Source organism: Perognathus longimembris, chromosome 7 (genome assembly GCF_023159225.1).
Source record: "Perognathus longimembris pacificus isolate PPM17 chromosome 7, ASM2315922v1, whole genome shotgun sequence".
NCBI classification, from domain to species: Eukaryota; Metazoa; Chordata; class Mammalia; order Rodentia; family Heteromyidae; genus Perognathus; species Perognathus longimembris.
The window spans coordinates 42,479,738-42,493,572 of record NC_063167.1 but is presented as its reverse complement, the minus strand read 5'-3'; the positions used below and the strand labels follow the sequence as shown (position 1 = coordinate 42,493,572).

The following is a 13,835-nucleotide window of genomic DNA, read 5'->3' as shown; positions in this document are numbered from 1 at the left end:
TTACTTGTCCCTTCAGCTGCTTGATGGATTGCTGGAGTGTGAGTATCTGGTTAAAAAGAGGACTCCTCAGTGTGTTGTAAAACAGAGCCAGCTTCTCATTCTGTGATGTGTCACCCTTCTCCTGCAGCCTCGTTTGCAGGCGCTCGAGGACCTGTAGAACCTGCAGTTGATCTTATTGAAGAAAGATGATCAGAGCACAAGTTAAGTCTCATCTCATAAACCAGGTCTGAATCATGAATTAAGTTAATGATCGAACTATCTAATATACCTGCAGCAGGATTTTCAGGCATTTTGGATTTTTCTCTTCAATCACTTTTAAGGAAATCTAGGGGAAAAAAAGTGTGAAATATGAATTTCCTTTTTTTTTTTTTTTTTTTGGCCAGTCTTGGGGCTTGGAATCAGGCCTGGGTGTTGTCCCTGAGCTTCTTTTGCTCAAGGCTAGCATTCTACCACTTCAGCCACAGCACCACTTACAGCTTTTCTGTTTATGTGGTGCTGAGGAATTGAACTCAGGTCTTCATGTATGCTAGGCAAGCACTCTACCGCTAAGCCATATTCCCAGCCACGAGTTTCCATTTTAAAGAAAACCTTAGGAACATTTTTCATCAAGACTCCACTATGGAAGCCATGCTACGGCTCAAAATGGTAGAGCACTAGCCTTGAGCTGCAGAGCTCAGGGACAGTGCCCAGGCCCAGACTTCAAGTCCCACAATAGATGGGGGAAAAAAAATACTCCACTATCTGGGCACCAGTGGCTCACACCTGCAAATCTAGCTCCTCAGGAAACTGAGATCTAGTATCATGGTTTAAAGCCAGCCTGAGCAGGAAAGTCCACAAGATTCTTTTTTTTTCCCCTTTTGCCAGTCCTAGGGCTTGAACTCAGGTCCTGTGCAGTGTCCCTGAGCTCAATTTTGCTCAAGGCTAGCACTCTACCACTTGAGAGAGACAGCACTGCTTCTGGATTTTTCTGTGATAACATGCCGATAAGGACTTTGCAACCTGGGCTGGCTTCTAAAGAGATCCTCAGATCTCCACCTCCTGAGTAGCTAGGACGACAGGCATGAGCCCCCAGCACTCTGTGACATGAGACTCTTATCTCCAATTAACCACCAAAAAAGCCAAAACTAGACCTGTGACTCAAGTAGTAGACTTCTAGCCTTGAGCACAAAAAGCTCAGGGACAAAAAAGCTCAGGGACAGTGCCTAGGCTCAAGGCCCCAGGGCTAGCCTACAAACAAACAAACAAATACTACTTCCGACTCCACTCATTACTGGGCACTGGTTGCTCACACCTATAATCCTAGCTACTCAGATGTAAATCTGTGGATCAAGGTTTGAAGCCAGACCAGTGGACACATTTGAGACTTGTATCTCCAATTAACCTGTAAAAAGCTGGAAGTGGAGATGTGGTTCAAGTGCCCCTTATGTGAAAAAGCCTAGCAAATTTTCTAGGCTCTGAGTTCAAGGCCAAGTACAAGGAAAAAATAAGTTAAAAAATATATAATATACACTGCATACTATATATATAACATGTATCTAATATATGTACATATTATTTATATTATATATGTGGGTGTGGGGTGTAGCTTTTTAGTAAAGTGCTGGCCTACCATGCATAAAGCCCTGACTGTGGTTCTATCTCTAGCACTAAAAAGAAAGTTAACCATGGAGTTGAATTTATTTTACACAATTATAAAAATAGACTACTATACTAATATGTCAAACAGAAATTTCATGAAAGAAAAGTAAAAATTAAAAGGAAATATTTTCTTGTCATTTTCTTCTCTGTGGACAGTCCTGCATATGTTGGAAACATGGGCTAGAGCATCTCTCAATAGGGTTAGAGTAGAAGAAAGTGGCTGGCCATACGTTGCTCATGATTAATAGTTAGCCTACCTCCATAAAACAGGCCTGGAGAATTACTATCATTCCTTGGCTTTAGGTAATAGCTAAGAGAAAGGGGACTAAAGTTCTAAAGACATGTAGCAAATAAAAGAGACATACAAGTAATAAATTTCAGGCTGAACTTGCAGCAGTGGGCCAAATGGAACCTATTTGTCAACCCCAATATGGTCACAGGAAATCTTTAGCCAAACAAGTCTGACCTATTCTGGTATAAAATTAACAGGGTTGAGCCTGGGGAAGCAGCTTGGGACCGTCAAGTACTTAGTTTGCATTCTCAAGGCATGGGGTTTAATCCTCAGCATGACCAAAAAAATAAAAAGAACAAAAAACAGAGAAGCAAAGCCTACAGAAGGGAATTTTGCTTGTTAAAGCAAGGTAAAGCAGTCTCCCTTGTCATAGATAAGCCTTCTAGGTAAGTCACAGATAGGTCAGATGTAAAAATGCCATGTTATAACACTTTCCTCCGTCCCAGAGCCTCCAAAAAGTTTCTTATGCTCAGCAGCTTCCCCTCTATCATCCATTAAAGAGATTTTGGGACAAGAATCTTTCATAGCTTGTCAATTGCAGGATTGAAGGGCATTATTATAATATTGTGACTTTAAAAAAAATCCATGTCCTAAGCCAATACCAATTAATGGAATATAGAAAAGGAGGGGAAGCTGAGAGTAATTAGATTTAATTTCTGATTGAAGGTAACTGAAAGGCTTTATTAACATTCAAAGATGAATTTAAGTAAATTAAAGGCCCTGAAAAACACATTTTTCCAACTCTCAGTAGTTCACAAGATCAGAAGAATTCCATACTTACTTAATAAGACATGGACTGATATTGAACTTCAGGGGGGAAAAAAATCACCAGCCATCTCCTTGGGAAAGTACAGGTATTTATGCTCAGGCAGCCCAGGTGAATTGGGCAAGATCATAATTAAACAGTGCCTAACTTACCTACAGGAATCAGTCACAGCTCACTGAGCCAATTACTTGGAAGAATAAGTGAGCTATTAAGTATAAAGTCATGGCTCCAAAAGTTACTCAAATCTGAGGACCATGAGCAGGCTTCAAGTGTCTATGGCTTCCATTGGAGCATAAAGATCAGGATTTATCTTTTTAGCATTCCTTTGTCCTTAAAGCTCTGATTAAAGGAAAATAAACTCTCCCTTAGCAAGCCCCTAAATAATTATATCACCTGCCATGCAAGTACAGCTTCGAGTCAGGCATCCTAAAAACTAGCATACCCCTTAGATAAATACAATTTGTTTTATATGAACTAGAAGACAAGGCTCAAGTGGTAGAGCATCTACCTAGCAAGCTCAAGGCCCTGAAATCAAATCTCAGTACTGCTAAAAGAATACTTGATAAATATGACTTCGTAGGATCACAGGCACAGAGGCACTGTGTCTTTGGATTTCTCCCCTGAGAGTATCCTCCTTTGGTCTCACTGTGAAGAATACTTATTTATTTTTACCACTGTCAAAACACCACATCCAGGGCTGGGAATGTGGCTTAGTGGTAGAGTACTTGCCTAGCATGCATGAAGCCCTGGATTCGATTCCTTAGTACCACATAAACAGAAAAGACTGGAAGTAGCACTGTGACTCAAGTGGTAGAACACTAACCTTGAGCAAAAGAAGCTCAGGAACAGTGCCCAGGCCCTGAGTTCAAGCCCTAGGACTGGCAAAAAACAAAAACAAAAAACACCACATCCCTGGAAATAGACACAAATTCCAGAATAATCCTGACATTTGGGTCTAGATGCTCAAAATCTACAAATCATTTCAGTATGCAATGATATGAAAATTAATAAGACTTTAAGCTTTTTTATGTGAAACTTGGAAATCTAGTGTACATTTAATGTGTAGCACATCTCAAGGCACACAGGAAGAGCGAAGGTCAGGGCCAGCCTGAGAAAAAGTTAGCAAGACCTTACTGTAACCACCTGTGCATGCCTGTAATCCTAATTATGCGGAAGGCACAGGCTGAGGATGGCAGCCTGGGCAAAAGGTGCAAGCCCCTATATGAAACCCTAAAGTAAGAAAAGGCTGGAGACACAGCAAGAAAAACAAAACAAATCATAATGGTTAGCCAATCACCAATACTAAGACAGAATAGCCCAGTTTTCTCAAAGAAGTCCACTACCAAGGTAAGTAGTCTTAAACTCCTGTGTGGCTTCCCAAAACAAATGTGTTTTTGTTAAACTTTAACAGGTCAATTCAGCCTGCTCAGCTGTTCAATGTAAAAATAATAAATGTTGTGATGTGAAACACCACTCTAAGGAAAGCAAATAGTAAGCTTCAGTTTTAACAGCAAATTCACTATAAGAAAATATGTTAATATATAAATGTTTAAATATTTAGTATAAATGTATATAATATATAAATGTTATAAATATGTGTTAAGTACATTATAAATGTATGTCATATATTATATAATGTGTATTTTATATTTTAGTACATATAAATATATGTAATTTTTTTTGTAGGTGGTGGAGCTTGGACTCAGGGCCTAGGCACTGTCCCTGAGCTTCTTTGGTTCAAGGCTAACATTCTACCACTTAAGCCATAGTGCCACTTTTGCCTTTTTCTGAGTAGTTTATTGGAGATGAGTCTCACAGAATTTCCTGCCTAGACTGGCTTCCAATGGTCACCCTCAGATCGGGCCGACTGAGTAGCTAGGATTACAGACGTGAACCACCAGCACCGGGCTATATACATTTTTTTTTTTTTTTTTGCCAGCCTTGGGGCTTGACCTCGGGGGCCTGGTGAGCACTGTCCCTAGTTTCTTTCTTGCTCAAGGCTAGCACTCTGCCACTTGAGCCACAGCGCCACTTCTGGCCTTTTCTACATATGTGGTGCTGAGGAATCAAACCCAGGGCTTCATGTACAGGAGGCAAGCACTCTTGCCACTAGGCCATATTCCCAGCCATATATACATTTCTAACTAAAACTACAAACTGTAAGAAAATATGCCATGATGTTATTAGTGCTTTTTCTTCCAATGGTGAATGGATTTCCAAGTGCTTTTAGTTCTTTTCTGAAAATTCTATACAAAAGGCCGTTAGGCACAGCTCCCCTCCTCCCGCCCCCCCCCAAAAAAAATACACACTAACTTTTCACATGAAAATAGGGGCTGGGCAGTGAGCTCCAGGGTAGCACCTGCTCAGCCTGTGGTGGTCCTGAATTCGAATCCAGCACTACCTGAAAACTAAACAAAACAGGTAAGTGGAACTTACTAAAGCGTTGTTAAATACAGATGAGTTTAACATGTTTTCTTCCAACTTTTCTTTCAGTTTTTCTGAAGGCGAGTCCATTTTATGTGACCACTTATAGTTTTGTGAACTAGTGAATCTCTTTTGGATCTATCCATAAGCACGTTCCACTTCTATACTTTACGATTGTTTTAGATTTTTATAATCCTTATAAAGGGCATTAGGGGCCTGACAACATCAAACTCATTTCAGCCAAGGGTCTAATTCTACAAAACAAACGGATTTGACTTTTTACCCCTCTTCTCCCTAGCTTTCCTTAAACCAGGTGCGCGGAATAAATGAGGGGCGAACACAGAAAATTCGTCCGCTTGGAAAAGGGTCCCTCGCCCTCCGTGGAACAGATTTCCCAGGTCTCTAGAAGCTTCTGCACTCAGGAAACTAGTCGGGCAGGTACCAAAGGCCAGACCCTAAGCAAGTGAGAGGACTGGAGAGGCAATCAGGCCCTGGAAGGCGCACGCTCCTCTCCAAGGCAGACCAGCCAGTCAACAGGGAATTCGAATCCAACGATCAGCGCCACCTGGAGAGGGGACCAAGTGCCAAGTAAACACCCCCGGGGGAGGGGGGTGGATCGGGCTTGTTGGGCGTGTCAGGAAGGTGGGAAGGATCTGCAAATGGGTCCCAGAGTTTGATTCCACACAGGAAACCCAGTGATTTTTTCCCCCGAAGTTCGGAGGTCAAACAGGGAGCGCTTTCCGCGCGGTGCTCGGGCTCTCCGCGGGAAGGCCGACAGAGTTGGGCCAGACAGCGGGGCAGGGAGCTCGGGCGCGGCGAGGCCGGCGGGGGTGAAGTCGCCCCTGGCGGCCCCGGAGTGCCCTCGGCCCCTCAGTCCCCAGCGGGAGATGGCTCCGCCCAGCCTGGCGTACGCCGCCGAGGCCTCGGTCTCTAGAGCGGCGATCCAGCCCCTCAGCCTCGCCGGTCCGCCCCGGCGGCACAGCTGGCGCAGATTAGAGGCCGGGAAGGCCTGCGGAGGGCCGGGCGGCTCCCAAGCTCGGGGGGAGCCACGCGCAGCGGGATGGGGCGGGGCCCGCGGGGGAGTCACTCGGACCCCACGCAGAAGGGCGGCGCCTGGACTCCCGCTGGGGATCGGCGCGGGCTCCCGGGGGTCGGCGGGCGGAGAGCGCGCAGGGACCCTTCCAGCAGGCTGGGGACGCGGGAAGGGGGCCGACCCTGCCTTCTTGAAAGCGGGGGGCCCCCAACCCCCGACCCTACGCTTTACCTGTTCCAGCGACTGCGCGGTGGGAGCCCTGGGCAGGTGGCGGGGTTCGGCGGCGGCGCCCTGGCTCACCTGGGCGGAAGTGACTGGCTAGGGTGACCGCGCCTCACCTGCAGGCCCTCCCCTCGCCCGACCCTCCCCGCCGGGGCGGGGCGCCGGGGTGGCGCGGGTGGGGCACCGGGGAGCCGGGCCAGCTGCAGTCCGCTGCCCTGTCCGAGGGAAGAAGGGCACTGGCTGGGAGGGGGAGGCTAAGGAGCCCCGAAAGGAGGTGGGGGGCTGCACGGGCCAGGTGGGCTGGGTCCCCGTCCACAGGTGTGAAACACAGGTGTGAGGCTGGGCAGGGAGCTAGACCCCAAGATGAAAAGGCTGAGGGCCTATGTTGAGGAATCTGCATGGCCTAACTTTGTTGCACTATTCTTATCCCTTCCTTCTGTTTTGTTTTCCTTTGTTTGTTTTAGATCTGCTGGCAAAATATAAAATTTCTTTAGTTAATTCCGACACAACACTCACATGAAGTGTAACTATGGGAGTTTTTCTTCTCATCCAGGCAAAAGAAAAGAATCTAGAAATATTTCCTTGCAATTACAGGTAGCTCATTTACTCTGTGAAGAAACTGCACAACTGATAAGTTAACTAGCTCAAAGTTTGAGACGTTGGTTTAGTCTTTGGACTCCAGTGTTTTGCTACACATTTTAACCTCATGATGTCACAACTTGACCTGAAGGAAAATTGAGCCAGCGCTGAGTGTGTAACTCAGTAAGCAGTGATCTTACAGATATATCTGCCCAACACCCAGCACCCTGAAGAAAGAGTAAGCAAAATGTGCCACAGCGATATTATTTCATCCTCTTGAATGTAATTAACTTTGGAATTTTGATAATAAACATTTACGTACTAAAAGTAATCACTCAGTGAATAAATTCGATGTCAAGCATGGTGATTTGGGAGATAGTAAAATCGTCCTTGTCCTCAAGGAAGATGAGGAGTTAGACATGTAACAACGGCTACCAGAGCACCTTTGCTGTTTGACCTCCTACTTGGGACTTTATCATCACTTATTTCCTTGTTTTTAAAGAAAATATCACTTCTTAGGCCTGATAAGAAGATAGGCAATTTTCCTTTAAGGAACAAGATAAGGATGTTCACTTTCACTAACATTACCCAGGGTAGTATTGAAAATCTTAACCAAAGCAATAGGCAAAAATAAATAAAGGGCAGTGTTAGGTTGGAATGCATGCCTATAATCCTGGCTTGTGGAAGGCTGAGGGAGGAAGATCTGGAGTTCAACATTATGTTGTAAGGGCAACAACATAATAATGTCCTATCTTAAAAAAATAGAAAATAGGGGCTGGGAGTATGGCCTAGTGGCAAGAGTGCTCACCTCCAACACATGAAGCTCTTGGTTCGATTCCCCAGCACCACATATACAGGAAAATGGCCAGAAGTGGCGCTGTGGCTCAGGTGGCAGAGTGCTAGCCTTGAGCGGGAAGAAGCCAGGGACAGTGCTCAGGCCCTGAGTCCAAGCCCCAGGACTGGCAAAAAAAAAAAAAAAAAAAAAAAAGAAAATAAGTAAATAAGGGGCATCCAAATAGAAAGGTAGACAAATAAATTATCCCTGTTTACAGATATCAGTGATGTGTGTATGTATGTAGAGAGAGAGAGAAAACTAAAGACTTCACCAAAAAACTGTTAGAATTATTTTTTTAATTCAGTAAAACTATATGTCAAAAATCCACATATAAAATTCTATGGCTTTTATATTTGTTTACTTGTCTATTTTTCCTTTGCCTGTCCTAGGGCTTGAACTCAGGACCTAGGCTCTGTTCCTGAGCTTCTTTTTGCTCGAGACTAGCACACGATCATTTGAGCCACAACTCCAGGCTATTTTTGACTGGTGAAGAGGTAGTTTACTGGAAACAGGAGTATCGCAGGTTTTTCTATGTAGGTTGGCTTCAAACTACAATCCTCAGATCTGAGCTTCCTAGGAGAGTAGCTAGGATGACAGGCAGAAGCCACCAGCACCCAGCTTTCACGTTTTTTGGGGGGCTTGGGTTTTTTTTTTTGCCAGGCCGGGGGCTTGAACTCAGGGCCTGAGCACTGTCCTTGGCTTTTTTTTGCTCAAGGCTAGCACTCTACCACTTGAGCCACAGCACCACTTCTGGCTTTTTCTGTTTATGTGGTGCTGAGGAATTGAACCCAAGGCTTCATGCATGCTGGGCAAGCACTCTACCATGAAGCCACATTCCCAGCCCCTTTCACAGTATTTTTATATCAAATAATTATTTTGCTGAGAAGAAAATATGAAAGCAGGTCTTGGAATGTGGCTTCATGGTAGAGCTAAGTTACATTTTTCAAATTGAGTTTTTCTCTTTTGAAAAAGCATCAAAATAATGCCTTCTTAAATGTCCTCTTGTACTTATATAAAGGACAGGACTGTGTCAAGCCTCTGTGTGATGCCTTGTACCTGCTTTATTGCAGCTGTTTTTAATGATATTATTCTAGAGTGTATTCATTCTAGGTGATAATTAAGAAGCTACTAGTCAAAAGGACCTAGGACTTTGCTATGTTCTGTGTTTTTGTTGTTACTACCTTTTTTGGTACGTGGCCTGCAGTCGTGCCCATCCTAAGGCTTGAACTGGGGTCTTGGGTGTTGTCCCTGAGCTTTTTGCTCAAGGCTAACACTCTACCACTTCCAGCCTTTTTAGTAGTTAATTGGAGATAAAAGTCTCATGGACTTTTCTGCCCAGGCTGGTTTCAAACCACCAGTCTCAGATCTCAGTCTCCTGAGTAGCTAGGATTATAAGCATGAGCCACAAGTGCTCGGCTCTACTTATTTCTGTTTTAATGGAGTGTGCTAGGTATTTCCTACATATTGCTAAGTATTATACCACTGATCTACTCTTGAGTCCAACAGGTGAAGTAGTTCCTAGGAATGATAAAGGGTTACAAATGTGGAAATTCCAATTACTATGATTTGACTGTACACATTGTGACCTTGTACTGAATGATCACATTGTACCTGTAAGTTGAGACAATTAAAAATAATTTTTAAATAACACGATTTGTTTTGTAGGAACTAACCAATTATTGAAGGACATACCTTACACAAGAATAGAATTTTTCAAGTAGAACAAAGCCAGAACCTTCAGAAAATATAGGGATCTGTTATAGTTTTTTTAGGAAGCACTAGTTAGGATTTAAACAGACTTAAATAGGTGGTGGAGATCAAGTAACAATAAAGAAGGCAGTTTCCCAAATCAGGAAACCACTTAAGAAAAAGTGAATGTTGCTGGGAATATGGCCTGGCAAAGTGCTCACCTCGTATGCATGAAGCCCTGGGTTCGATTCCCCAGCACCACATATATAGAAAAAGCCAGAAGTGGCGCTGTGGCTCAAGTGGTAGAGTGCTAGCCTTGAGCAAAAAGAAGCCAAGGAAAGTGGTCAGGCCCTAACTTCAAGCCCCAGGACTGGCCAAAAAAAAAAAAAGAAAGAAAGAAAAAAAGAGAGAAAAAGAAAAAGTGAATGTTGCTGGCTATGCTGGTACATCAACAAGGGAGATGAGACAGGAGGATCATGAGTTCAAGACCAGATTGGACTAGACTTTATCATTTTGCCAGTCCTGGGGCTTGAACTCAGGGCCTGGTCATTGTTCTTGAGCTTTTTTTGCTTAAGACTAGCATTCTACCACTTGAGCCACAGTGCCACTTCCCGCTTTTTCTGTTTATGTGATACTCAGGAACCAAACCCAAGGCTTCATGCGTGCTAGGCAAGCACTCTATCACTAAACCACATTCCCAGCCATCCTACACTTTCTTAGCTGGCACTGGTAGCTCACTCCTGTGATCCTAGCTACTCAGGACGACCTGAGGATGGCAGTTCAAAGCCAGCCAGGGCAGGAAAGACTTATCTTTAATAAACTACCCTCTTTCCCCCAAAAACGGCCAGACATGAAGCTGTGGTTTAAGTGGTAGAGCCTTGAGCAAAAGAAGCTTGTGGACAATGCCCAAACCCCAGAATTCACACACACACACACACACACACACACACACACACACACACGGATGCCAATAATCTAAAGCTTCACGTAGCACACATGACATCTCTTCAATATTTCATGTAATGAACATATCCTCCCCTTCTCAAAAAATTGTGTTTACTTGACAAAAAAATATCACTCGATTTGGTTAATTGAAGATAAGACTATCATGGATTTGTTTGCCTGGGGCTGGCTTAGAACAGAGGTCAGAACTCAGCATACTGAGTAGAATTACTGCTAAGAGTCACCAGCTCCACTCTGTTTTTATTGTTGTTTTTGCCTATCCTGGGGCTTGAACTCTGGGCCTAGGTGCTGTCTCTGAGCTCCTTTAGTCCAAGGCTAGCACTTTACCACTTGAGCCACAGAGCCACTTCAGGCTTTTATGAGTTTCATTGGAGATAAAATTCTCAGGGACTTTCCTGCCCAGACTGGCTTCATTTAAACCAAGATCCTCAGATCTCAGCCTCTTGAGTAGCATTACAGGCAGAAGCCACCAGCTGGCTTTTTTTTTTTTTCCCTTAACTAAGATTAATGATTTTCTAGGCATATTTATCTTTAAGTGGTCATGGGCTAACCTTTGGAAATTATCCTATGAGGATAAATCTAATTCATTTTGCCCTGAACTTTGATACTAATGACTGTTTGCTTCAGTAACATACATATATACTAAAATTGGAATGGTGCTTGTGAGGAAGTGTGGTTTTGAGGGTCCTATCTAATAAAACTCCATGTCTCAGGGCTGTTCAGGATGGGCATGTAGTTCAGTGATATAAGATATATTTAACCTGGGCAAGGGCTTCCTGAGAAGACATAGCCCCAGTTATTGAAGAGCTGAGGCAGGAGGATCACTTGAGTCCAGGAATTTGAAGCCAGCTTAGACAACATAGCAAAACCATTTCTTAAGGTGAAGAATATTAGCTTGACATGCTCCTTTCCAGACTGGCCCACAAAGGGCCCTTTTGGTGCAGGCAACTGATAACCAGCTTCTTCCCACCTTAAAGCAACATTCTATCCCATCAGTCTCAGCCAAAAATGGTAACAGCAAGGCCCCTTATCTACTATTCCGGCAGCTACCATAAATCTTAGCCCACCATAATGGAATCCTCTGCTCTCACGTCCTGCCTGAAATCCTGCCCCTAGCCGCTCTAGATTGTAAGAGCCTCCCTAGAGAAAGACAAATGCTTTTTCTCTCATGAGAGAACTAACCTTATCAACTCCTCTGCTGACAATCCCTTTCTCTATATGTGTGACTGTGTGTCCATGTGGTTCTCTGGGATGAGTGATTTCAAAGAATAGTAACCCCTCCACCCCTGCTTCAAAAGAAACCCTCAAAACTTTCCACTCCCTTATCTGGTAGCTGTTTCTACTACAATAGTTGACAAATACTATCTTAACTGTCCTTGGCCCTGGACCTAGCTTTTCCTGTTTTTTTTATTTTTTATTTTATTTTTGTCCTCGATCTTGAACTCAGAGCCTTAAGCTCTCACTTGGCTTTTTCTCTTTTTCTTTCTTTCTTTCTTTTTTTTTTTTTTTTTTTGCTCACAGCAGGTACTCTACCTTTTGAACACTTCTACTTCCAGCATTTTTGCTGGCTAAATGGAGATAAGAGTTTCTCAGATTTTTTTTTTTTTGTCAGTCCTGGGGCTTGAACTCCAGGCCTGAACACTGTCCCTGAACTTCTTTTTGCTCAAGGACAGCATTTTACCACTTAAGCCGCTTCTGGCTTTTTCTGTTTATGTGTTAGTGAGGAATTGAACCCAGGGCTTCATGCTTGCTAGGCAAGCACTCTACCAGTAAGTCACATTCTCAGCCCCGTATATATTATTTTTGAAGTTAAAGACAGCAAGACCAAAAGATAATTATTAAGAAAAAATTTAAACAAACGCACTTAAAATTTACTTTAGTTTCATGTTCTCCAGTTCATATACCAAAATGGTGTATCTCCTAATACATCATACTTCACTTGGGGATGCTTAATATAAAGAAAAAGCCCCATCTTAATCTATGAATCAGAAACTGAAGGTGGGTTTTGTTTTGTATTTTTCTTGAGATAGATTCTCACTATGAAGCCCAAGCTGGCCTTTGTAAGGTTCACCAGAAAGGAAACCTGTCACATGTTCAGGCAGAAAGGAGTTTATCAGGGGGAGAGCAAACTGCTGACCCCTATGCACAAGAGGGAGGTGTGGAGAGATGGGGGAAGGAAGAAGAGAAAAAGAAAGAGAGCAAGAGAGAAAATGAAAGTGGGACTGTTAAGCCAGATTATATAGGAAAAGGTGGGAGATATGGCCAAGTGGATTGGATGTGACCTCAGAGAAGGAGGAGGTAACTGCTTCCAGGTGTGCCAATTATGTAGGTAACTCAGGTACTGGGTGCAGACTTAAACAGGTGCAGGGAGCCCCCTGTCCCCCGGGGTTGACCTTATAGCCTTCAAGTCCAAGCTTTCTTCCTCAACTTCCTGAGTGCTAGGATTATAGACAGGCCTCCTTGGTCTAACATTTCATTTTTATGGGTACACTCTTTTTTTCCTTTTGCCAGTCCTGTGGCTTGAACTTAGAGCCTGGGCACTGTCCCTGAGCTTCTTTTTCCTCAAAGCTAGCACTCTATCTCTTGAGCCACAGTGCCACTTCTCACTTTTTCTGTTTATGTGGTATTGAGGAATTGAACCCAGGGCTTCATGAATGCTAGGCAAGCATTCTACCACTAAGCCACATTCCCAGCCTCTAATAGGTACACTCTTGAACTCAGGGCCTTGCTGGGCTTTCTTGCTATAGGCTGGAGCTTTATCCCTTGAGCCATACCTTTAGTCTGAAGGTGATTCTTATACTACACATCTTGAGAACCAATGCGTAGTTAATGCTTCTAAATGCTATCACTATCGTGGATGAAAAAAACACCACCAGGGCTGGGAATGTGACTTAGTGGTAGAGTGCTTGCCTAGTATGCATGAAGCCTTGGGTTCAGTTCCTCAGTATCACATAAGCAGAAAAAGCCAGAAGTGGCACTGTGGCTCAAGTGGTAGAGAGTGCTAGCCTTGAGCAAAAGAAGCTCATGACATTGCCCAGGCCCTGGGCAATGCCCAAGCCCCAGGACTGGCCAAAAAATAAAAACAACCCCCAGATGACCAAATTCCAGTATTTTTAGATATCTAGACAAAAAGATTAAACTTACACATAAAAGTATATTTTCTTCACAAAAAGTTGCCTATTATGCTACTTTATAATGCATGGAAATGTAGAAAGGAGAGGGGAAAAAAGTTGTAAGCTTTTTATTGTCCTCTTGTTAGATGGTTCCCCTACACAATTAAAATTTCACCAGCTTAATTTTCCTTATTAAATGCCAAATTATGGTATAGAGGCCCTAAATTCAGATCCTTCTTTCTCTAAGGAAGTAGGGAGGCCATATTGTAATTACCTGAGAC

General features: G+C 43.5%; 1 protein-coding gene across 6 annotated transcripts in view; it reads right to left on the bottom strand.

The window, feature by feature from the left end:
* The window catches only part of Patj (PATJ crumbs cell polarity complex component), a 304,043-nt gene extending 297,565 nt beyond the window's left edge, over positions 1-6,478 (bottom strand). For 4 of the 6 annotated variants that reach the window (XM_048351442.1, XM_048351445.1, XM_048351447.1 and 1 more), the window contains exons 1-3: positions 6,385-6,477; positions 269-325; positions 5-171 (exon numbers count right to left, since the gene is read on the bottom strand). In XM_048351442.1, the coding sequence (XP_048207399.1) occupies positions 5-171; positions 269-290 (189 nt within the window). In that variant the 5' untranslated portion in view covers positions 291-325; positions 6,385-6,477. Of the gene's footprint in view, positions 1-4; positions 172-268; positions 326-5,163; positions 5,171-6,384 lie in introns of all 6 variants that reach the window. The other 2 variants (XM_048351443.1, XM_048351444.1) reach the window with 2 other exon arrangements.
* Between the last annotated feature and the right edge of the window lie 7,357 nt (positions 6,479-13,835).